The sequence below is a fragment of the Oryzias latipes genome, chromosome 21 (genome assembly GCF_053564925.1).
Source record: "Oryzias latipes strain Hd-rR chromosome 21, Olatipes_Hd-rR_3.1".
In the NCBI taxonomy this organism is placed as follows: Eukaryota; Metazoa; Chordata; class Actinopteri; order Beloniformes; family Adrianichthyidae; genus Oryzias; species Oryzias latipes.
In genome coordinates, this window is record NC_136257.1 from 23,304,311 (window position 1) to 23,329,261 (window position 24,951).

At 40.2% G+C, this 24,951-nt stretch overlaps 1 protein-coding gene across 16 annotated transcripts in view; it reads left to right on the plus strand.

Annotated features, from left to right (window-relative positions):
- LOC101173987 (plakophilin-4) overlaps positions 1-24,951 on the plus strand; it is a 93,241-nt gene that overhangs the window by 42,877 nt on the left and 25,413 nt on the right. For 4 of the 16 annotated variants that reach the window (XM_023950631.2, XM_023950636.2, XM_078939598.1 and 1 more), the window contains 7 exons: positions 2,617-2,651; positions 5,823-6,008; positions 7,223-7,410; positions 9,335-9,902; positions 13,802-13,828; positions 20,900-21,070; positions 23,525-23,735. In XM_023950631.2, the coding sequence (XP_023806399.1) occupies positions 2,617-2,651; positions 5,823-6,008; positions 7,223-7,410; positions 9,335-9,902; positions 13,802-13,828; positions 20,900-21,070; positions 23,525-23,735 (1,386 nt within the window). The remainder of the gene's footprint in view (positions 1-2,616; positions 2,652-5,822; positions 6,009-7,222; positions 7,411-9,334; positions 9,903-13,801; positions 13,829-20,899; positions 21,071-23,524; positions 23,736-24,951) is intronic. The other 12 variants (XM_023950638.2, XM_078939606.1, XM_078939604.1 and 9 more) reach the window with 5 other exon arrangements.

The following is a 24,951-nucleotide window of genomic DNA, read 5'->3' on the forward strand; positions in this document are numbered from 1 at the left end:
TTCAAGCATAGAAAGAGTGGATAATCTATTCTGACCTCTGGTAAAACTCATCAAAAAGGGGCGCACCTTTCACCCCACCCACTCATTCAAGAATCAAAGGGGTTTATGGGAAAAACAGAGTCCTTCCATTGTTAGGCCTGCTGTGAGTCACTCGTGATGACAGTGTCCAGTTTTCCACTTGATTGTAACCTGTTGAAGATGTTTTGTAGAGCAAAAGGTTTTCAGTTTAGACGTTCAAACCACTCACATGCTTGTGGTATTTTTAAAATGTTAAATATAAGTTACAAGATACACTAGGGTTATTAATGATGACCAGTAGAACGGTGGAACCTTTACAAAGACCAGAAAAGTCGAACACAGGTTACAATAAAACATCTTTGTATAAAACACTTTAAAAATAATTGTATGGAAGTGCTGTACAGTTTTCCATTGTTTATTGCTGGGGTTACGTTCTAAAAATAACCTACAATAGGTGAAATCTGCAAAGTAGGAATATAGATGTTTAAACGCTGTAAAACCCACACTTTTCTCATGAGCATTTTCATTTTTCTCTTGTTTTTTCACTTTTAAAGTTCAAACCTTAATAGAGAAATAAGTCCAGTTTCATCGAATAAAAACAAAGATCTGCTCGCGATTGAAGATTTTGGCAAGCTGCAAGTGCCACGTCTCTGTACAGCAGACACGGCACAGAGGAGATTTAGAGACAAGGTCAGCAGCCAATCAGGAAGCAGAACACAATGCACTCTTTAAAAAAAAAAGGATGGGAAAGACCCTGACAAAAAAAGAGATGAGGAAATGCTGTACAGAAAAAGCATATTAACAAAACATCATTCTTGCAGTAATAAATCCCCCCATAAATAAACCACTAAAGGAAAAACTTTTGTTTAATTGAAAAATAAAGATATTTTTTTAATAGTAGGTGTAAACATAAATATTTATTGTACTAAGGCAAGTATTAAGTCTGTTGTGCTTGATTGTATCAATACCTTAAATTTAAAAATAATAATAGCCAGTTTCTGTCATACAGCAGTGTTATACAAGACATAAAGCAAAAGCCTGCAACTTTTTTTGAGCTGAATGAGTCAGTGTTTTATACATAGTAGCCGTTTGACAAAAGGCTTTTGTTTCTCTAACGAGCAATAAAAGTCTTAATTTAGAGTCCAGCATTTTATGCAGAACTGTTGTGAGGCAAATCTGAGGAAAAGAGCTGGAGACAAAGTAGAAAATATGACATCTAGTAATCAAAATAGTACAGAACAGTTTGCACAAGTTTTATGCTTAGGAAACTTGAAAAAAAATCCAAATAAAGTCTTTATATAAGATTCATTGTATTAAAAAAAACAAAAAAAATAGTGTTTTCCCCCGTCACTCCAGTATTATTACTCTGTAAAGAAAAAGAAGAAACACATTTATTTTGTTAAAAAAATAAACATGTGCTGTTTTTCTCCTTTTAAAATTTGAGTAAATGTATCAATTAAATCTTCATCAATCTATAAAAAACAATACATAATGTTTTTTCTCTGTGCTTATTTTTCTGAGAACACAATTCTCATTTTTCATTAATGCTCACATTTTTCAAAGAGACAGAAGAAGTGAAAGTAAAAGGATTAATTGTTGGGGGAGTGGGCAGTGCATTAAATGAGGTTAAAAGTGCTTTTTTATAACAGTGTCGTCACAACACACTGAGATATTTCTTTTTATTATCATGTCAGGCACCTTCATTTGTCATGTGAAACTTGGTAGAAGTGAACGGAGGAACAGAAAAGTTCATCTTCTAGAGAAATAAAATGTTAACATGTTGCCTTTTCAGATCTGAATTGAGCTTTTCATGTGCAAAACATCTTACCAACCATTTATTCTTAATAGAAACAAACTCATTTTGAATATTATATTTCAAAATGGTTCAAAATGATTGATAGGGGCCCATGTTTACCACTACAGCATCCCCCCTGACTCCCCCATCTGTCCATACCCATCTTGAGACTCAGAAGACAAGTATTTGTAATTGTGAGAGGAACCTCCACAACAGCTTAGACTGTTCTAAGACGTCTGCACCCACCCATTAATCTATTTCAGATGTGTAAGCCTTCCATCCCATAGGCCAGAGGGAGCCATGCTTATGTTTATCAGAATTAGTTTTCAGTTTTTCTGATCAAAGGACTTTTTTGAACATTGCCTCGCTCCATTTGGTCCAAGTAAGATAGTGGCGTTCCTGGATCCTGTTCACTCATAGTTTTGTTTTTACACCAGCTTCCAGTGGTGTTTGTGAGGCCCAGCAAACATGTTTATGGCTGTTTTTTTTTTAAAGATAGGCTCTAGGATCTTTATATTATATAAAGGTTTATAAAAAGGTAAAACCGTGTCACACAGTTTATTTTTTGTAGCATTTGATTAAAATTCGCTGTACTATTGTCATGTTGTTTTCTTCTATATTTCTATTTTTTCTGGTTTAATTAAAAAAACACATTTTAACAATCATTGTGTACATGAATTTTGCATTGACCAAAGAGAACTTTGAAGATTTGGTTGTACCAGGCAGAATGACAAATTCCGGACAAAGAAAGAAATAATTTCTCACACATTTTCTAACTTTTTGGTTTGCTTTTCCTCTCACAGTTCATCTGAGAAGTCCCTGCCATGGAAAACAGCAGGTACGTTAGCTCCCTAAGCAACTGAACTACGATTACTTGGTTCTAAATACAGTCAATTTAAAGTATATTAACATTTCACAAAAGCATTTGGTGTTCTGACCTCACTCCTTTCACTCAAGTTATCGTCCTGGAAGGAATTTCTAAGCTCACATTCAGACAAATTTCTTCAACATTAGACAAACATAGAAAGATTTTTTTAGTTTTCCTGTGTGAGAAAGTAGATTCTCAAAGTATCCATTAGTGCCCATCCTTTTTTAAGCGCTAATGATTTGTTTTTGTTTAATTAATTGATCCTAAAAGACATTAATAACCATCAGTTGTCTTCTTTTTGCTGTGGTCCACTTGAATGGTAATGATGGGACACGTGGTGTTAAATCAATTTATGAAGTGCGGAGACAGTGAGGCATAACTGTTTCACTAAGTGTTTTTACTTTTCACTTAGTGGCTGTCAGTGGACGGGGTTGTAGTCCTGCCATGTTTTACATTTCCCTCATCATCTACACTAATGCGAGCCTTTTCATCCAGGCATTTGACAGCTCCGGGCATGTTCTCGTTTTAATAGTCATTTAAGCTGTGTCTGCTCAGTCAAACAGAACGGCATTAGTGACAGGTAGCGGAAGGATTTTCCTCAGACCCCCTCGGTGTCTTTTTGTGTAGCCCTCATCCTTATCAGATCTTTAGGAGAACAGATAATGAATCGCATTTTCTAATGTCTTTCACGGTTTCTTAATTGCAGCGGAAAGCGGGATTTTTGCAATGGCCATTAATCTTTTATTGTCGATTCTGTCAGTTGTCCCCACAGGGGTGTGTTATTGCTGTACATATGCTCTGGGAATATTAATGCCATTTGCTTTTCTCATTTGCTGTCTGCTCCCCATTTCCTTGCTGAGTGCTTTTCATTAGTTAGAACAGAGTCTGGGACTAATCGTAATCACTGTTTTGGTTGTCTATTGACTTCCAAACATGAGAAATGAGAGTCCGGTGAGGTTAGTGTACATTTTCCACGTTGGATGAAGTCAGCTCTAAATGTTTGACATTATTTTTAAGCTTATTGGCCTTGTGACCCATTGACTAACCCTGCAGGGAAAGAAGCGTTAGAAGGAAAACGGGTCTCTTTGCCCCGTGGAAATGTCGATGCAGGCGCAGCAATCACCCGCTGCAGGGGGAGGAACAACAGCAGAAAATCCAGTTTTCTCCTTGTCTTTGTCCCCGCTGCTCATATCGTTCGATATGAAAGTATCATATTTGACAGAGGTATAGGAGTCACCGCAGATGCAAAATGTGAATGCACATAAGAATGAAAGCATTAAAAATATCAGCCCTTAAAGGTTGCGAATCCCTTTTATCACGTTTAATGATAAAATGTTTAAAAACACAGGTTCACCTCTAAAACAGAACAAAAAAAAGGGTTGCTAACCGTTCTACAGAATTACTGTAAAAGTCATGAATGTTACAGATGCAAGTTATTCAGGTTTGGGCTTAGCAGTTCAACCATACTTGGTTTGAAAGGTTTGAGAGGCTGTAAAACGATGAATGAACTACTAGGAAAGGCACAGTTATTACTTTATTAAAGTTAATCACTTATAAGCCATTTATTTGGTGTAAATGTTTCTGATATCCTGTAATTATCCTGCCCTTTCTTTACTTTATTTAATTTGAATCCTACAAATCCTTGAATCCTTGAATTAATATATAGAGTATAAGGCATTTGTTAGACATCTTCAAAAACCAATACAAGTCTTAATATGTCCTTTAAAGACTTCTAAAGACATAACTAATGCTTGTTAATTTCTGATCATTAAATGGAGTTATCTTAATACAAAGTATTAACCAAACCCTTTAGTTGATTATGAAAAGAATATTAAACCTTTGACTTATGATGATTTTAATCTTAAAGACAGCATAAGCAGTAAATGAAATCACAACTAATGTTTGAAGTGATCACAGTTTCTTTTCTGTTTATTATTTTAAAGTTATGCTTGAAGTATGAACAGTAACATAGATGCTTCTAAAACATTGTTAAATTGTAATTAAAAAAAAAAAAAAACGTCTATGGTTTACCAAGACGCTCTTGTTTTTCTGTATCATTGCTCCATCCTTCCATTCTCTGAACTTGGTGAATCCCTGTCAGGGTCACGAGGTTGCTGGAGCCTATCCCAATTATTGTTAGGCGAAGGAATGGGTTGCCAGTCAAAGCAGACAAGGCTTAAACCATTATGCAGTGAAATATTTAACATTGCAGTATGTGTCGTCGGAGCTTCTCTAAAGTTTGAATTCCTGTTTAATCTTTCAAGTTGTTTAGTTGTGTCTCTGTCAACAGTCACGACAACTAGATGTTTCTTTGTTGGCTTCATATCCTAATACCAGCCCTGGGAGGTTGATTGTATTTATCCGTTTTTTATAAATAACCTTGCCTAGAACTGTGTTTGCAGTTCAAAGCGATAAAGGACTCTTTTTATATCATTACCTACCCTGCCAGAAGTGACACAGTTGGTGAACGGTGAGAAGGACTAATTTAAAGTGAGTTTACAGCAGTCGACAGATCCAGGTCACATAAGGGTTGACTTTTTCCCTGCAGGCGATAATCTTCTGCATTCTGGCAATTTGGTTTAAGACCATCTTTAAACTGGACTGCGCCAATCCAGCCCGTAGAGATGCAAACACCCTAAGGTGTCTGGAGGGGAAAGTGCAACATGTCAGGTTGTCAGCCATCGCCTGCGTGTCAACCGTTTTTTGTTTTTTTTTCCAGCAGGACAGCTTAGGCAACAATAGTAAGTACTTTAGTGCATTCAGCTCTCATTCAAACCCAACTAAGCAGGCTGGGTTTCTGCCATCATTTCACGTCCTTTCTGTCTGCTGCCTTTTGTTCTGGTGATTGCAGAAGAGTCCATTCACTCTGGTCACGCTTAACTGGGCTGTGACTATACGGAGGCATTGTGCACAGGCTCGAGAGATGGCTAATTCCAGTTTCTGTCGAACAAACTAGCTGCCTTTGTGCACGAAAAGGGGGAGGAGTGTCAGAAAATATTAGTGAGGTATCAAAAAGTGATAACCGTGCATAATTGAAAAGAAGCACGCATAGTTTTCTTTACTTAAAAAAAAAAAATCCCTGATCGAATGTGTTGTTTTTACTCTGCTTGTTTAACCTTGTGGTCTGCTCTTTCTTCTCAGATGTCTCCACCTCAGGGGACAACAAGTCTCGAGTGACTGACAGCTCCCAGTCGCCCAGCTACCGAATTAGGACTGAGTCAGAGCAGGTGTCTCTGTACTCCCCAGAGCAGTCTTCCCTTCATGAAAGTGAGGGTCTGTTGTTGCCTTCTCTCTATCCTCCGCAGTCCTCTTTTCTCTGCATTGATGGTAATTTTCTGCTATATTTATACTGGCACTTGAGTGTTTGAGTGCCCCTAACCCCTTTTTTCCCAGCATGCTGAAAAGCAGACATTGTGCCCTCATTGTGCCTCTCCCATCTGCATTAAAGTGTGGCCAGAGTAGTTTCCCCTTTGAGCCAGTAGGGGACATAAGTGAAGGGTATGATGCCGAGTCCATTACCCCAAAAGATTCAGGTTGTGAAACATGTCAGCACACTTTCACAGCTTTTTTGGAGATGAAGCTACATGTGATCAAATTCACTCACATACTGCAATGGTGACTTTGCCCAGATGCATTCTGGATGGGTGGCGTTTAGGAGCACAAACGGTCACAAAGACGTCTCCTAATTGTGTTGAGGTTTCCATCCAGCTCCTTGGCAAAGCCAGAGATAGCAGTGGATGTGCATTTTTTCTGAAATAGATTCTGTTTAGTAGCTTTTGCCGCACTTATTCCCTCATGTTTCAAGTACCATCTTTATTGGTGTATAGGTCTTGGTTTTTTGGCATAGTTTGGCCAGGGGATGACTTCTATGTGTTTACTTAAAAAATTATATTTTTATCTATAATTGTTATCTTTTCCATAATTATGATTTGTCTTTCAAGATGAAATGTTTATTCTTGGTCCTATATTTTCATAAATAGATTTCTCCCCAAAATGCGACTTATGTTTTTTTAATTTTTTTATTTAGCTTTTTAAATGTTTTTCTTTCTTTTTTTGCTGCTGCGACTTATACTCCGCAGCAACTTATAGTCTAAAAAATATAGTACAGGGCTGGTATTTACCTATGTGTGCAGCCGATGCAGATTTTAACCTAAAAAAAGAATAAAGTATCCTTCTACTATGGAGTTTGTAGTTTTACTGCAGTGGGGAGTAAAGGTGGCAATCTGTGCTTTGTGAAAAGTATCATTATTATATTTAAGTATAAACAGAGCTTCTGTCTGTGTCAAAGAGGCTAGTGATAACACTTGATCTGCTGCTAAAGGTTATATTGAAAGCTCGGCGAAGGCAAACTAAAACATTGGCTGGCAGAGCTGTTATCTTCCCTGCAGTGATGTCGGTCATTAGAAAGGTTGTTTAGGTAAAGGTCACGTCAGTTATGAAACTTCTTGGGACGTTCGTCCCCTCTGCCTCCATTCCTTTCCTCCTCTGGCTTCCTCGCCTTTCATTTCTGCCCTGACTGTCTCTCTTTCTCCCTTTGACAGGATCCGCAGGGAATTCGAGCGGCTCGGCTCAGATGAACTCGTACTCCGATAGCGGCTATCAGGATGCCAGTAGTGGCTATCTCAGCAGCCAGAGCCAGGGCAAGGCTGAGCTGAGGGTGCAGCACTCCTTCCCCGGTGCTGGCACAGGTACCCTGGTGAGGAAGGCTGAAGGCCAGGCGTCAGCACAGGTACTGACAGTCGCAGTGTGTTATTGTTCGTCACAGTTTAAGATTTGTGGATGTGATGAACACATGGGCCAAAACAGCCAAGAAGGTCATCCTTCATACACTTTGAGTGAAGAGAAAACAAATGGTTGTGCTGTCTAGAAAAATTAATAAGTAGCCACGTTTTGTTAGCGTTTTGGACTTAAGCGTTCAAAACTCTCGTGTTCACGTGTAGCTATGCACATTTTGAAGACCGTTTTCATTTTCTTCGTGCCAAATGTGTGGCCATAGAACACACACTGAAACTTAAACCAGGTCAAACTTTAACCAATCAGGGATTGATTTTGTAGTGACGTATGGATGGCGTCCCTTTCAATTCACGGAAGTGCCAACTGTTTGAACATTGATCGTGGAAGAGAAATGTAGAACTGCAGTTTGTGCCTGGCCTGGACTATATGACAGCGAATCTTTCAGATCTCGGAATGGAGCGGTGAAAGTAAAAGCCTGGAGCAAGATTCATGAGAAAACACGACACCAACCGTAGGTGGCGGACATCAATCAATCAATCAAACTTTACTTACAAAGCACTTTATATAAAAGTATAACACAAAGTGCTTTATATTTAAACAAAACAAAATAAATAATGTACAAACAAGCATTAAAATAAAAAGAAAAATAACAAAAATAAAAAATTTAAAAGTAGGGCCCCCCTCCCCGTACCTTCACACAACCCCCCACTTCTTTCACACCCCCCACCTCCCTAACTGATGGGGAAAGATAATAAGAAATAGGCTGAGTACGAACACAAGATGTTGGAAACGCTAATAATTGGAACCTCCTTCTCTGTGAACAGCCGCATAACCAGCCAAATGCAGCATCACAGGCGGGGACCGCTCCACCACAGCTAAGCAGTGATGCAGGTTCCCATCCAGAGCCGCAGTGGCTGAACAGCAGCCGATCCAACTGAGGAAGCACTGGAAATGAAAATGACAATGGAAATGTAAATATCGATAAGAGCAATCAACAATAAAACATTGAAATAAGGTCAATTAAAATTAGAATAACATTAACAATCTATTTTAAGTTCATAAAACAAGATAAAATGGATAAAATAGATAAATAAAAATAGAAAAAAATAAAAATAAAGATAAATAAATAAATAAAGGTAGTAGAAAATCAGCTAAAAGCCAGGTTAAAAAGATGGGTCTTTAGCCTTTTCTTAAAAACTTAAAAAGCTCTCTGCGGCTCTCAGGTCCTGTGGCAGACTGTTCCATAAACGGGGGCCATATTATTGGAAAAGATGCTTCTCCGTATGTTTTGGTCTTTACAGCTGGATTGGTTAACAGACCAGTGACATGCGCTTGTGTCGGATAGCGACAATCCTGTGCGGAACACCATTGACTTGAACGCACGTCACATGCCCGGTGTGAACGCAGCTTTAGAGATGAAAAAGTTGATGCAAATCTGGGTCATCTGGTTTTTTGAGGGTGTCAAAGTATTTTTTCATGTCTGATAACACTCCTCCTTTTTTGTACCTTTATAAATTCATCTGTTGTCTGCTCTGCGTATTTTTCTCAATCCTTCTCTCTGCCTCCTAGAAATTATTTTGGAAATGTCCTGTCTGATAGCCTTTAATTGCTTTTTTTTTTTCTTCATGAAGAAAGTTTCTGCCGTGACTTGGATCTCTTCTTCTTCCCTCTTCCTTTGACGATGCCGTGCGCCGCTCAAACTAGGAATGCATTCAGCCTTGTCAAATAACTTACTTGATGTTAAATGGACTAGATGTTTATCTCCTCTCGTCTTAATAAGACTGTATCCAGTGGATTATTTTACCTCTCACGGGAGATATGTTCCTTGTGACTTTGGTTTCCTGGGGGAGCCCCCTCACAGCACTGCCATCTCTTTAGCCGGAAAGCCGGAAATCACTGCTCTTTTTATTTCCTTACAGGTTCAAGCTGTGACGACAGCAGTACCTGGCCGTGCTATGCGAAGGGTTAGCTCAGTGCCTTCTCGCTCCCACTCGCCAGCTTACGCCACCAGTATGTCCCCGTCCCGCGGATCCCTGCGCAACACCGTCAGCAGTGCCTACGGCTCTCCGATTGTCACCGAACCCAAGCCCCTCGCCAGCATCTACTCCACGACGCTGCCCTCTCCCCAGCGCACCGGCAGCACCGCTGGCAGCTGCTCGCCCTACTCCACCCAGAAAAACTCCCCGGCAGGACTGCGACGCATGAGCTCCACAAACTCTCGATCCAGCCGCACCACGTCGCCCTATCATACCTCGGCAGGGTCGGCGACAGGCCGCATGAACTCGCCATTGACGATGGCGGACAACAGCAACCCTCCGCTGACGAAGCAGCCCGGCCACTCATCGTCTCCAGTCAGGGCTACCATGACCGCTGTGCCCCAGCAATACAGCTGCACTCTGCCTCGCTCTGTGCCCCACAACGCTGACCCCTACGGACCTCAGAACTACGACATTTATGAGAGAATGACGCGACCTGACAGCCTAACAGGTGCGCCACTGACACATGCTCACACAAATACACACCAGCTTAGAGTGCATCAGCGATCTGTCAAATCAACAGGCATTTCTGTGGGCCTGACCACTGAAAAGGGTTTACTTAAGAAAAAAAAGAACTCCCAACATTAGTAATATAGTGTTTTGTGTATCTTTTGGAAACAGACCAACAGATAAAAAATAGGTATTTCAAGTTCCAGCTTAGTTCCTTTGAAAACCATGATTTGGGTTCATGTGTCATCAACTGATGGGGGGGAAATATAAAGCGATTTTGCAACTGCGTGCATGCCTGTGTGAGCAGCGGTTGTGACAGTTTAATTCCTAAGAACACAGATGACAAACTGGAAAGAAAACCCTTGGAAGATTTGCATGCTGAAACTAGAAGATGTCTGCCTTGAAAGAGATGAAGAAGGAAATGGGAGCTGTCACGTCTAATTAATGTCATATCTTCCCCCAATCTGTAGCCAGCCAACAGTGTCATGAAGAAGTCTGCCTGTTCCGACATATGCCCTGATATCATCTACAAGGAGTTAAACCTGTGCCAACAGTACCTGATACAGTTACTGATGACTACGTTTATTAAAATAATAAAAAAAATAGAGGCCTAATTTTTACCTAAGCAACTTGTTTGTCCGCCTTGTGGCAAAAGGCAAATATTCCTTATAGGATTATTAAAATACATGGAAACTTGACAGATTTTTCTTTGAAGACCCATTCCAATGAAAATTGTGTTTTTGGTGTTTTAAACATGCTCTTGTGGCATTTTCCTGATAATGGGGGACTTCCATAAAGATAATTTAGCTAAAAATTGCATGTCTGAGTAATTATTTGTTTAAATCGAATCAGGAGCAGAAAAAAAGCAATTGTATGGGACAAAGAAAACTCGCTGGGCGAGCCACAAGCTCCCTGTTCCGCACCAACGATCCCGACCTTAAGTCAGAGGTGAATTTATAAGGAACTCCTGCCGCTTTGCAAAAACTGTCCTACAAACAGTTTTTTTTGTGCCTAAAATCGGCAAAACTGTAGTAAAAAAATGGCTTGGAACGCTTTTAAAATCGATCAAAAGACAATTGGAGGGGTTTTTTAAACAGTATACACAGTTATACAGTAAACTTTGTATAGAGGCTTCATATAGCTGGTTTACTTCAAATAGTATAGTAAAATACTAATCTGAAAGAATTTTTAAAACTCTTTTTTCTTTTTCTTTTTTAGAATTTTTTTCATTTTTTCGTGATTATTATGAAATATTCCCACTAAGCTTAAAGCTAGTGCTACAACTCAGTCGTGTTGCCACACACTTGGTCATGACTTTTGGGGCTATATGTTCACAGTTTGTTTGCATCCGTCCTGTATGTTGCAACTATTAAAAGAATGACCTTAACTGAAGGGTTCGCAAGAAGAATGCGTTAGAGCTTGTTAGTCTGACAAGATGTGTTTGATTTAGGAGCACAACTCTCTGAGAATTGTGTCTGTGAACGGGCAAAAAACTGACTTTAGCACATTCTATATGAGAAAATGCTATATGAGCGTCTCTGTTGGTACGCATGAAAATTGGAAGGAGTAAATGTGGTTTCCTGGACGCGTACAGGAATTTTTCGCGTCTGTATTTGGCCCGTCTGAAAGGCACAAAAGGCTTTCCTTATTGGCGTAAAGAGGAGGAGGAAGCACAGACACCATGAGAAGACGGCACATCTTTTCCGCTTGAGTAAATATTTTCGGAACGCCAAAGGCAAAGATTATTGAGACGTTTCACAAATCCAGCGTTTCAATCTCAGAGCTCCTGGAGGGGTTACGGGCGACTTGGGAACAGATCGTGGTAACTCAACATTTCTTTGCTGGAACCTAGGAATATTTTTATTAGCCTGTTTTCTATTTCCATTGGATCAAATTTGATTTTAAGTTGAGGACTTTGCCACTTTCCCTCCAAACTCTTGATTGAATTTTCATGCCAGCACTGCTGTTTCTTTTAGTTGATCAGCAACAAATCAAAAACAACAACAACGTTTTTGCATCCAAGCATAATTTTGCGCTCTTTACAAGTAATCTTTGTAAGGTGAATAAAGCAAACCGGAGGAGCAGAGCTCATGCTAAGCATCACAGTGGTGGAGTTTGGATGTTAAGGCCGGGCTCACTTGGCCTTGTGTAGAAGCATAATGATGCAGACTGCTCTTTTTCTCACATTTTGCTTCAGTAGGTCCTGAAGGTTAAGCCTTTTTTTTAAAGTGAGTGTAAGTTAACAGCTTTCTATCTCAGTAGCAGTATTGATAACTCTGCTCAGATTTAAACGGGTGACAAGTGTCACCTGCTTTGCCTCAGTAGAAAATCGTTGCATACTGTTTTCTTAGACCACCTTATAATTTGGCATTAAATCAAGTGTTTCTGCCCAGAGATGCACACTTTTTTTTCCTTCTTAACCTTTTGAGTTAATGGCCATGATCCTATATACACCCCCCCCCCCCCACACCACCACCACCACCACCAAATCCCCAAAAATCTCAATGGGATTAAGGTCTGGTATATACAGTTGCCAGTCCATGTGTGAAAATAACGATCCCTGTTATCCGAGTCTCTCTTTCATCACTTAATCCTGGTGAATCGGACATTGCGGTCTGCTATCTGCTGGGGGAATCATTCCTTCGATCGGCTCAACATGTGTCTTCAGAAGAGAAGATCCGCTGACCACATTATAGAGACAAACAGAATTCTTGAAGCTTCAGCTGAAGTGAAGCAACTCCAGATTGTGACATCAGCTGCTGATTTATATGATGGAGAATGCAGCATCTTCTTATGCTGCTGCCATCAGTGTGGACTGACAAGATCTATATTGTTCATTTTACCACTCTGCCACTGTTAATCTTACCTGAAAATTGATGTTTTGTTGTGGTTGTTGGTACTAGGTAACGTTGATTATGTCACATGCGTTCAGTTTGTGTGAACCTACAGGACAAAATAAACCATCTTCAAGGACCTATGTCATGCAAAATCAACTTTTTGAGGTTTTAAGAGTACAATAATGTTAATTTCTCATAAAAAAAACAACCCCAAAGCAAAATTTAGATTTAGTCATCTCTGAGCATTCCTCTAAAAACCTGCTCTCTGAGCACCAGCGCCTCCCAATCCACAAAAACCACTAGATCCTCACATTGTGACATCACAAAGTGAGAACAGCCTCTTCCAGGAAGAGTATGCACAGCCAGCACCGCCCCCAGGTTAACATACTTCGCAGAGCTGGCAGTGATTGGCAAAATGCTGTTATTCTATATGCACAATATGCGCATCTTTGCAAACGTTTGGATGTTGTTTGTTTTCGTGGGCGAGACTCAGACACACTGGCGAGTTTGACGTCATGAAATGGGCGGCACCCACATGAGCGAAAGCCTGCGCGTCAGAGATCGAGTCGTCTTGCTTTGGGTAAAAAAAAAACAAAAGCCCCTTCAAGCATTTAATTGGTCTAACCTAAAGGGAGAAACTGGAGATTTTTTTTTAATTTTCTTTTTTACCTTCTGTCACTGATTTGCACAGGTGTTTTGGCAGAGAGCTTTTACGCCGAATGCCCTTCCTGACACAACTCTGTATTTTAAGTTGATGCAACACTGGCCTTAGGACCCACACTGGATTTTCTAGCTCATTGGACACACTGGGAAGTCAACCCAGGTTTCATGCATGACAGTCCTACATCCACCCAACTGAGCTATCCAGCTGCTAGGGGAGAAATTGGAGTTAATCTACAAATTCTTGAGGAAAAAAAAGGAAATCTGGCTTTAAAACTTGTGAAAGCATTTCCCCTTTTCCTCAAAAGACTAACTAAGCTCTTACTCAGCAGATCTCTGTTCCATTGTTACTTGGTTAATTGCCTTTTTCCTTTTATCCTTATGCGGCGGGGGATTCCCACAGATGCCCTTGTTGATGGTGACATTCAAGGTGAATGGTCTTGACTGTTATGCAGCATTTGTTTCCATCATTTTGTGTGCTCAGACATTAGTGTTGCATGCATTCCTCTTTATTTTTAATTGTCTTTTTATTCTGTGGATGTGTCATTCCCAGCTGTTGCTCTTGGTAACACATACTGTTTCAAAGTGAATGTTGGCGTTGATGTTTTTCCTACTTCAGTGGATGTCACACAACGTGTTTAACAAAGTGTCCGACTTGTAATGAATGAACCTGGTTTCTACATAACTTTTACATTAGACATTTTTTGATCATTTTTATGAGGCAAAACATTGACAAAGTAGCAAATATTGGCATTTTTGCAATGACATTTTGGGAAATCAACTCCTGTTTTTTAGGGGTTTTAACCGTGGGCAGAATTTTGGGGTTTGAGTGAGCTTCTTTTTATTTCCTTAATGCTTCAGTTATCTGTGCAGCGTGCACAGCTAACCTCCTAAAACATGCCAGAACAGGCAGGATTTAGCATCCCCAGCACACCGAGCCGACACCATCAAACTGACATTAAAATCGTTCACAGGACGTTTAATCCTCAGACGCAAATCTTTTTCTTAATTCATGGATTCAAATGGTTTGCGCCACACTGCAAACAGCCAGCTGTCAGTGTAAAATCACGCTTTATTTCCTCTGTCTCGTGAAGACTGAGCCCAGGCTTTTCTTTTCCATGTGACAGTTTAAAAGGGGAATTTAGAGAGGTATAATTACTGAATTACTCACAGCTCTGTTTTAATGGTAGCTTTTCCTGCAGATTAAGGGGGGGATTTCAAAAACCAAGAAACAAACAATTCCCTGCAACAACAAAAAAAAGAATCAAATATTGCCATAAAATAATCCTGATTTTGTAACACTATAAATATTTTTTAAAGTGTTTGTTCAATTATTCATGAAGTAAACATTTAGCCTGGTTTGAAAAAGTTAGACATAAACAACAAAAAAACGTAATATTTCATTCTCACAGCAAATCCATCCTGAAAAGAGGATGATGCAGGTTTTTAATCATCCGACTAGACAGAGAGTTCAATTTAGGAAGATTTAAAATAATAACATGCATTTCTTTTAGTCTTTTTTTTTCCAAATAGACTGTACATGTGTTTCTTTGTGAACCATAAAATGAAATGCATTCAGTAGGTTTACAAAAAAAACAAGGGAAAAATCTTTATATGTTAATTTTAGAAATTATTAATTTTAAAAATTATTACCCTTGATGTTTTCTTTCTTGTTTCCCAAATTATTACAGAACATTAAAAGTCATCTTTTATTTACAATTAAATATCAATGTTAAATTCATTTAAAAACAAAAAAAAAGCCAATTTTATTTCTATTTTAATCCTGGTGGGGTTTTTTTTATTTCCTCTTGTAATGTTCCCATCTGATTGTAAGAGCAGGTCATAATCTCCTCTTTTATTGAGACTCCAGCCTTGTTATGTATTTGTTTTTCTCTTCTTCCTCCATTCTGTCCTCTTTATTTTCAGCTTTTGTCTCCATTCAACCTTCATTGCTCTTTATTATGGCCTCCTTTTATTTCTCAGGCACCATCTGCTTTTTGCCTTCAACGTCTTAAACACTTACGGCAGAAAACTGCAAACGTTTAGGCGCTAATGTGAGCATTAAAATGCACCACAGGCTGGGAAGTGATATTCCTTCAGAAAGCTGTTTTTCAAACGTGTCGTCATCTAGTTCCTGCTCCGCCGCACATTTTGTGGATTTCCTCGTCTTCCTCTCTTCTCAGACTTCTGTCCCTTTGTGTCGTTTCTGCACTTCGGTGCCCTTCCTCTCCTCTTTTTCCTCTCCACCACCACCTGGTTCCACTCTCTGCACTGTCATTGGCAACATGTCACCGGCCCCCTCAGTGCCGAAAAATGAAAAATGAAGACAAATTGTTCCTATTAATTTGCTCATTACACTCCGTCCGTCTGACAGCGGAGAGGGACAGAGGGAAAATGGAAATGGCGGATCTGCCGGTGCACTTTCTCATTCTGACAAGCAAGCCTACCTCGGAAGTTTGGACCATAATCCCCATGCATGTCTACCAAAAGCTCCTTTCATGTGCAGCAAATCTCTCGGAACTTGTGCTTTCTCAGGTTTTTAATGCTTAGAATTTTTTGTACGTATTATTTTTGTGGGATTTATATATAAATATATATGTACAGCTGCATGTGTTTCTCTTGAGCAAGCACACTGCAAGCTACCGCCGTCTTTTATCTATCCTCTGCCAAGTGCAATCTGTTAAAGCCACAGTGGAGGACTGAGGGGGAGAATTAAATGACTATAACACAGAAGGAATGTGGGCCATTTGTCCTCAACAGACAGCAGTATGTTATTTCTCGCTGACAATTTGCAGAAGGTTTAAGAAATAACTGTAGCCGTTCCATCGGGGAACGGAAAGATTAGTCCCTCAGATAGGTTGCTTGACTGAAGCCCAAGTTGGGCAATGATGGATAAGGGAGCATATGCATGACAGCTTCTGTGTGTTTGTGTGTGTGCAGGGGGGGGGGGTTCTGTCCCTTTCACTCATTGAGCTCTGTGCCAGGAGCCCCAGTTATGTAGCCAGGCTTTAGACTGGGTTGAGAAGTCTCTGGTGGTCCCAGACAGCCTCATTAGCCCTCTTTTCTTCTCTGTCCTCTCCACCCCCCTCCACTCGTCACTTCCATTCTCTTCTGACTTCTTGTCTGACTATCCCACCTTTTCCTTATGTCTTGCCACCGCCTCTCCATCTTTCCATAGTCTCATCCTCTTCAGGCCTTTGAACAAGTGAAGCTGAACTGATTTCTTGCCAGGCTGAGTCGAATTCGACGCACTGAAAGCTCTTCTTAGCCGTTAAGTATGCCGCTGCCGCATTCAGCGGAAAATCGTCCCTCACTTTTCATCACGTTCTTCCTAATAGCATATGTCTTGTATATAGAGAGAGGGAGCTTTTTGCTCCTAACAAGCTCCTTGGGTGTTATTCAATATTTCCAAGTCAGATGTTTGAAGCAGAAAATTATGGCTGCAGAGATCTGTGTGGATGTTGGCTATGAAAAAAAGAGATTTAACATGTTCTTGTAGCATTTTTCTCATGATGGAGGACATGTGTTAAGCTCAAAGATGACTTTCTGATCTGTATTTTTTATTCAACTTGTTTTATTCAACTTGTTGCCATTTGAAAAAGCTTGTAGTTATTAGGTAAAACCTACAATCGGCACGCCACAAGCTCCCTGCTCCGCTCCATTCTGATGCATCCGCGTCTTTATTGTCTTTGTCTGAGCTGGCATCTGGCTCAAAACTGTACAGCTGGATAGTTCCAATATTTCTCACCATTTCTGTTGCAGTGTTAATGTTAGGTTAGGGCGGTGAGGGGCTCTAATCTAGCAGGGGAGTGTATAAACAAAGGGATGATAGGAAGTGAGGGAAGGCTTACTCTGTGCCCATCAATTTCCATTGCATTACTGTCGCTCTGCAGAGACCATATCCTAGAAAACGACACAGGTCTTTTCATTTTGGCTAAAAACGGCATCGTCATAGTTTAAAGCTCACTCGGGAACTCTTTTACAATAGATCACAAGATGATCAGAGTGGGACTTTGAATGTAGAACAACAGAGGAGACTTTCAGGAGGAGAAAGTCTCTGCTCTGTTTCCTGCAGGCTATGGTGGACCAGGGTCTGATTAAAAACAATTTGCTGGGATAATTCAGCTACTTTATCATTTTTGTCTGGACCTCCAGCATCAGCCCACTAAGGAAAGCTGAAAGTGAGCTCCAGGCGGTGTTGCAAACAGAAAAATCTTGCTTTGCACTTTTTTTCCCTCTGGAGTTAAGTGAAGTTTCTATGAAGGAAGAGTTCTCTCCGGGTTCCTAGAGTGGAGAACATTAAAAATGCCCAGATGCTCACAAAATAATGCTTTCATTTCTCTATAAATGGAAAAAGAATGTACGGTGTCACATAAGCACTGTCCAAAATTCCCCATAGGTAATTTTGAATTCGTTTTTTGCAGCAAAAGCTAATGCAGTTCCAATGATGAAAGGTTGCCTCTTGGATAAATAGGGGAAAGGGGTGTATGATTGTTTGTGACTTATCTCTGTGACAGCAGTGAGAGGCCTGCTTAGTTTCATTAACTGCACATGGAAGATGAATGCACCAATGGGACCTGAGAAATCAATGACCAAAAGCTCTTTTGGGTTCAGTATTGCATTGTATTTATGTAAAATGATAAAAAACCAAAAAAGCTGCGGTAACATAGCAATTTTGCTTAACGAGATTTGATTTTTTTTTGATTTGAAATGGTTTATTTCAAGCAATCAAATAGAAGTTATACACAAAAGCAATATAAACATCAGTTATACATTCATACAGTAACTAATCAAACTTAGGATAATTAGACATAATTAATAAATATTGCTTGAAAGGGAGTGGAAGGAAGCGAACTTATATAATTCCACCCCGTTATACTATAACCATTTTATTACATGATTTATCAATATCTGGTTCCTAGGTTTTATCAGACAGAATTAAGAATCATAAGGTATCAATAAGGCACATGCCAAAGATGAATTACTTAAGTACTACGTCAAAAATAACTATTTTAGAAATTAACATGGCAAATGCAGCATCTGAAATATATACAAATTATGTTACTTTTAAAAATCATTCATATGCTTTAAAAAATAATACTATACCAGTAAAATAGACACAACACTGTTTCAGGAGTTGTCATAACAAAATTTCATCAAGTATCAAAAGTTAAAAACATGTGCAAAGTTATGCTACATTAGGAAAGATTTTTGAATCAATTTATCAATTTTAGCAGCTAGTGAAGTAATATCATCAAAAGTCAATCAATTTAACAATTTTCAAAAGTGATTAATCATTTGTTTTACTCTTTTTATATATTTTTATTTTTATTTTTTTATTTTTTTATAATAAAGTAATGCTGTTGGGGAAAAATAAAAAGGGTCCATAACTGTCGATTATCCAAGGTTGGTATTTCTTCTTTTACTGATAACAGCTGATCTCCTGGGTTCAAAACAGAGTTTATAGTTCTCTTCGATGTTATGACTGCAGACATTAGATTCAGGTCCATATCCTTCTTCAGCTGATATCAGCTGCGGTGAAAGTTGAGGTCAAGTTGTCTGCAGCTCAGAACTCTGCTGTTATTCAGGTGACGTTAGACGATGGAGAAAGTGATGATTCCTGGTGTCATATTTCTTGAAATTATTTGGCAATCACTCAGTAGATCTAATAATGGCTTCTATCAAAGTGCCATTTACCAGAAAAAACTTCAGCTGGAACCTCTGGTAAATAGTAAAGATGAGTTTAGCTTATTGGATGCTTTCAGAACTTACCTAACACTAATATTCATTTGTTTTTAACTGAGGATGCCTCCTTTTTACTCATTAATATCTGCACTTTTTGACATGTTTTATACACCAAGGAGACAAATCTGTTTATTTATGAATTCCATCCGGTTTAGGACTGGAAGTATCTCTCATTTGAGTGGTTCTGCATGGCAGAGTCTGTGGTTAGTAGCAGTCTCCTCCGAAGCTTTTGGAGTTGGAGAGGACCCAAGTGACATATGCCGACTGTGGAAATGTGCGATGAGCTGTAAGTTGCCAACTGCGTAGCGGTCCGCCGGGGTTCACACTTCCGTGGGCTTCAGTGATGTGGGGTTTAACACAAACATGTGCTAGCAAATCATTCAAATTGTATGGCTTTTACTAAGACAATTAAGAAGGATAAAGCAGACTTCTTTTCTTTTTTTGTAGCACTTTCCTCCTCAGAGAAAACTGATGGCATCCATTTACTGCAACCTCACATTTATTCAGTTTATAGTTTAAAAAAAAGGTTACTAGCAATTTGTTTCTTAAAAAAAGAGGCAATTTAGATTTTATTTAAACCTATGCATGCTTCTCAAGGTCAAACTTGTTTTCTATTTTTCTTAATTCCTTTTTTCTGTATTGTTTGTTAGTTATTCTGCATGCCAGACGCTCTGCAGCCGTTCTCTCGTCCAGCTTTGCTTCTGTCCTTCTACGATTACACAGGGCCAGCGTCCTTCTTTTTCAAGTCACCAGAAAAAGCCACATCATGTTTATATAGTGGCCAAAGAACAAAGCAAATGCCCCACAGTCTACAGCAACTCATGGAATTATACAACACAGTGAAATAAAAGTTTTGTTATTTAGGTTTTAAATGCAGATATTAAAATACTTTTAGAAATAATTTGTTTTTGTTTTTTTTCCCCCAAACTTTATTTGTTTTATGTAGAAATTGTAGAAAATCGCCATCAAATCACAGATATCAGTTGAAATAAAGGTACTTTTGCACAATCTTTTTTGTTTTTTAAATTAGATAAAAGAATTGAAGAAAAAACAACAACAGAACAAAAAAAGACACACAAAAGAAATAATTTCTTTTTGAGAAGTTGGTAGAGGTGCATGCTCCAGAGTCTGAATCTTTTTTTGTCCGTTTTGTCCGTTACTCCTCTTATTCATCCTGAGTTTTTTCTTGTTATTCCTACAAGTGTTCTTGATTTTCTGTTTGTAAACTTTGAAAATGCCTTGGTTACATGTTTTCTTGGGTATACCATTGTTTAACACAACCTGTGATAAAGTTTCCGATTGTTTTCATGTTGACATATCTAAACAACTATGATCTTGTTCCCTGCAACATATTTTTATAATAATTTCAAACTGTTCCAGGGGGTTAAGGCAAGATATTCTCTTGAAAAAGGTTATTTTTCCTTGGTAACTTTGCAGGTTTTTCTTTATTAAGTAATTTGTAGGTCCAAAACACAAAAAACTATAATTAAAGAAGATTATTTTTCTCCTCTTTTGTCAATTTGGCTAAAAGCTGATAGAACAACTAAAGCTGTTTGCAGCCCGGGGGGCTTTTATTATGGGCTCCTGCTTTGTTCTACTCCAAAAAAGAAGAATAGAAACTAAAGTTTGACTCACATCAAAGTGTTACATTGAAATTACAGCTTTTGAACGGGCATAAAAGGATTTTAAATGCATTACTTTTCTCTGTATTTCAAGCTGCCGCCTTTTAACTGTGAACATTTTTCTGTATCTACAGGAATGCGAAGTTCATATGCCAGTCAACACAGCCAGCTTGGCCAGGATGTAAGGACAACAATATCTCCAGATCGGCACATTGCACCAATCTACGAGGATCGGACGTTTCAGGGGCCGTTATACCGCAGCCCCGGCCACACCCAGCAGGGCGCCCTCTACAGAAGCAGCTCAGGTAGGGTCCATTTTATTCTGAAGTGAGAAGAAGACTTACCGTATTCAAGGGCAGTGGCAAATAAAGCACAGGACCAAAAAAAAGCCTTTAGAACAAGTGGAGTGACCCTAAATGTCAGATCATGGCCTTTAAAGGACGTGAAATTTACCACTGTGTAATACTGCCACAGACTTTGTTTCTTCAAACTCTTCTTAAAGACCCACTCCCATGAAAATCATCGTTTTACATGTTCTTGTGACTCTTTTTTCCATAATGGAGGAAGAAAATGAAGATTAAAATTGCATTTCTGAGGATTTCGTTGTTTAAATTGTGGTGAATCAGGAGCAGATGCAAAAATGGAGTCAGAAAAAGCGCTCATTGGTGATGTAGAAAATACGCTGGGCGGGCCACAAGCTCCACTCCATTCTCTTGCATCCACTTGTCTTCGTTTTCCTCGTCTGAGCAGTCATCTGCCTCAAAACCGTACGGCTGGACAGCTCCATTATTGCTCGTTGTCCAGGTACTGTCAGGTAGGGGTGGTTAAGAGCTGCAAGCTAGCAGGAGAGAGCGTAAACAAAAGGATGATGGGAAATGATCAATGAACAAGGGTCATAATCTAAATGTAAAAGTGCTTATTTTTTGCAATTTCATTTCAATTCTACTTTGGATATTTGTTCAAATATGACTGAAATCTTTAAATTTGTGAAATCACTTATTTTTGTCAAGTAGAAATAAGTGTCCTTACATCAAACAGTTGGGCTTTTCTGCAGGTGTGTGGTGTTTTTTTATCCTTTTTGTTTTCCTCAAACTTTCCCAAAGTTTCTTTTCCACACAGCAGGCGACCCTGCTGTTTTATCTTGTTTAGGGAAGACTCTCACTCTGCCCTTCAGCTCTGTGTTTGTTGTGTCTTTTCTCTTAAGCTTTCCTCTCCTAAATTTCCATTCTTCTCTTCTTTCAACCTCCCTCATTTTCCCCGCTTAATGTTTCCATCCTGCCTCCACTGCTGGACAGGAAATGTTTGAAATTGCGTTAATTGACAGGTCTGTGTACATTTTTGCACCACAAAGAAGTCCATTACCTTTGTGCCGCACTGAGCGGAAGCACAAAATGGGACAAAGAGCTAAGGGACGGCTTGGTCCCCCCACTTTGTTTTTCTCTCCCTCAGCTCTCTTCATGTTGGCATTCACTCCTCAGAATCTCCTTTCTGCTTCGGACGCACACGCCTCATTTCCACGCAGCATTCAGACTTCTGCTCTGCACAAGATCCTCTTAGACCGATAAGTTCAATCGTAAATGATAGTGATGCTCTGTGGAAGCTGCAGAGACGAACCATTATGACGTGTTTATCTCAGTGATCAGAGTTGGAGCCAGAGGGGGGGTTTCGTGTGCAAGAGCTCCTTTATTTGAAAAATCCAATTTGATCCCGGGTTTATTCTCTCTGTTAGTGATTCTTCTTCTAGCCATTTTCTCCTGTCTGGCTCTTCTTGTATTTCTGGCAGTTTCTCAGACTTATTTGTGCGAGTTCTAGATTTTCTTTGAAGGAAAACATTCAATGTTTTGCTGGAAAGATGATGAATGAGCTCCGAAGAGTCCTGGAGAATTTACTGATACACTGTGTTGTTTGTAATTTGTCTTTCCCCGTTTCTGTAAGGTTATGCTTAGAGGTAGTCGCAATGCAGGCTTGAGCTGCTGCCTAACATAGAAGTGCGCTCATGCAGGAAATTGTGTTTTTGGAGTTGCGCCGTGTGTTGACGTCTTGGCTCCTGATAGGAGGGGTGTGAGCACGCTGCTGCCCGGTTCTGTTGGAAAGGCTGATACAGATCTGACCCGTGCAGCTTCAGTGCTGGCACGCGTCGTGTGGGTGGTGTAAGAAGGAGGGCTAAATCTTACCAGCTTGTTGACGCAGTTCTGTTTGTGACCCATTCTTTCTGCAAACCTTTAGAAATTACCAAGAAACATGAGCAAACAGAAACAGGACAAATGCTCGAAGGAAGATGCTTTTGGTGCTTCCGATCCAAAAGCACCACAGCCGGGCTAACCAAATTTAATTTGCTGTAGGCGGATTTTCCCTAAAACAATGCAACGCCACAATGAATCTAAAGGATGGTGAGGAGAAGCTTTCAGGGTCATAAAGCAGGTTGAGTGGTCCTGCATTCTCTGAGCACCAGACAAACCTTGCTGGCTGAATACAGACTTGTAAAAGCCAACAGGTCTTTGAAGGGGAGAAGGAGGTCTGCTTTCTGCAACCACAGGAGCTGCGTTTTATCCTCGTCGTTAACTGGATCCAGACTTGAGAATCTGCAGAGTCAGTCAAAACGGCAGCATGTTTGTTTTTTCAGTTCTGTCTGAACTTACAGTCTGACAGTTCAGTGTTGGCGGAGAAGGTCTTAACTTTGCTAAATCTTCTTGGTGTTCCTTCTTGCAGGTGTTTTCCTTGAGTTTGTTTAACTCAACTTTCTTTTTTTCTCATCTCAGGTGTGGGAAGTCTGAAGCGAACGTCCAGCCAGCGAAATGCCATGACTTACCAAAGAAACAGCTATGGTCTCAACTCTGCTGCCACTTACGCTGACGGGTACCGCTCGGCCACGTACAGGCCCCCTGATCCAACCTACGCCCGCCAGCCTCTCATGGTGGATGACGGCGCGCCTCGTTCCCCGTCCATCGACAGCATTCAGAAGGACCCCAGGTTGGAACTCCTCACATGACTAAGGCCTTTGTAACAACTGCCCTTACGGGCGGATACGGGCTGTCAGCGGGCAATAAATAGGCAAATTTGTGTTGGGCATGCAGTTGGACAGCATGAAATATCAAGGTTGTAGACCTTGTCGATCGGTGAGGATGTAGAGCGAAAATGCTCATGCACATTTATTACTACAGGCATGTTGCAGGGCACAAGTTGTAGGGAGACTTAAATAGCACGTAAGGGTAAGTAAGTGGGAAGTAAGTTAGATGCTGGCCCGTCGTACAGGTTTTTCATATTTCCAGTCCCAACTCACACCCTGTACACTGCTCAATGTGGCTATTAGAGCTAAGTGCATGCTTCTTGTGTGCAGCCATTAGGAAATTAGACAATCGGAGTATAGTTTACACTGGACTCCTATAAGGGTCATACAGGCATTTAAATATCGCGCGCGGCAGTTGCGCACGTCATTAAGGAGCCGACAACTAGCAAAAGGGCAGTGTACGACAGCGTCACTCATACGTAATAAGTGCGTGCAGCTTACTTTAGCCTTACAAATACTTCATGTGTTCGACTAATGCATGTTCCGTTTTAATGACATTCCTTGAGGTGGCCCCATGAGTTTCAAGGGAACTGCAAGACACACCTACGCTCCTGGTAACCCTTGTGCTATCCTAGGCACTTTAACATTGGGAGTTGGGTCATCTAGACCCACTAGACAGTGCTCTGAACCTTTTTTCCTCAATGATTTGTGATCTTCACTGGTGTCCATGAATCACATAAAACGTTTCCACTTTTATCCACCTTTGTCCCACCTTTGGTAGGGAGAACAGGTCAAAGTAAGGGTGGGGTCATCTAAGATAGCACAAGGGTTAAGATGCAACTGGTCCTCTATACAGCCCTCCAGGGGTCAACCCCCATACAGGTGCATGTGACTGAGGCTTAAGCTCCCACTGTGCTCCACCAGATTAACTTCCTGGTTAGCAACCAATGTAGAGTATCACAACCCGCTGCCCAGGAGGGGAGCTTATGCTTACAAGGCAGCCCTGTTCTGCTGGGTCAATACCGGTGTCCTCTTACTATTTAAACAGAGGGCCCCCCACCTCCCAAGGCAGCCGTGCACAGCTCCAGTTATTAAGCTGGCTCAACTATGCCTGGTCATTTTACAATGAAGTGTGAAGTGCTGCTTTTGTAACACAGAGGTGTGGATGTTGACTCAAAG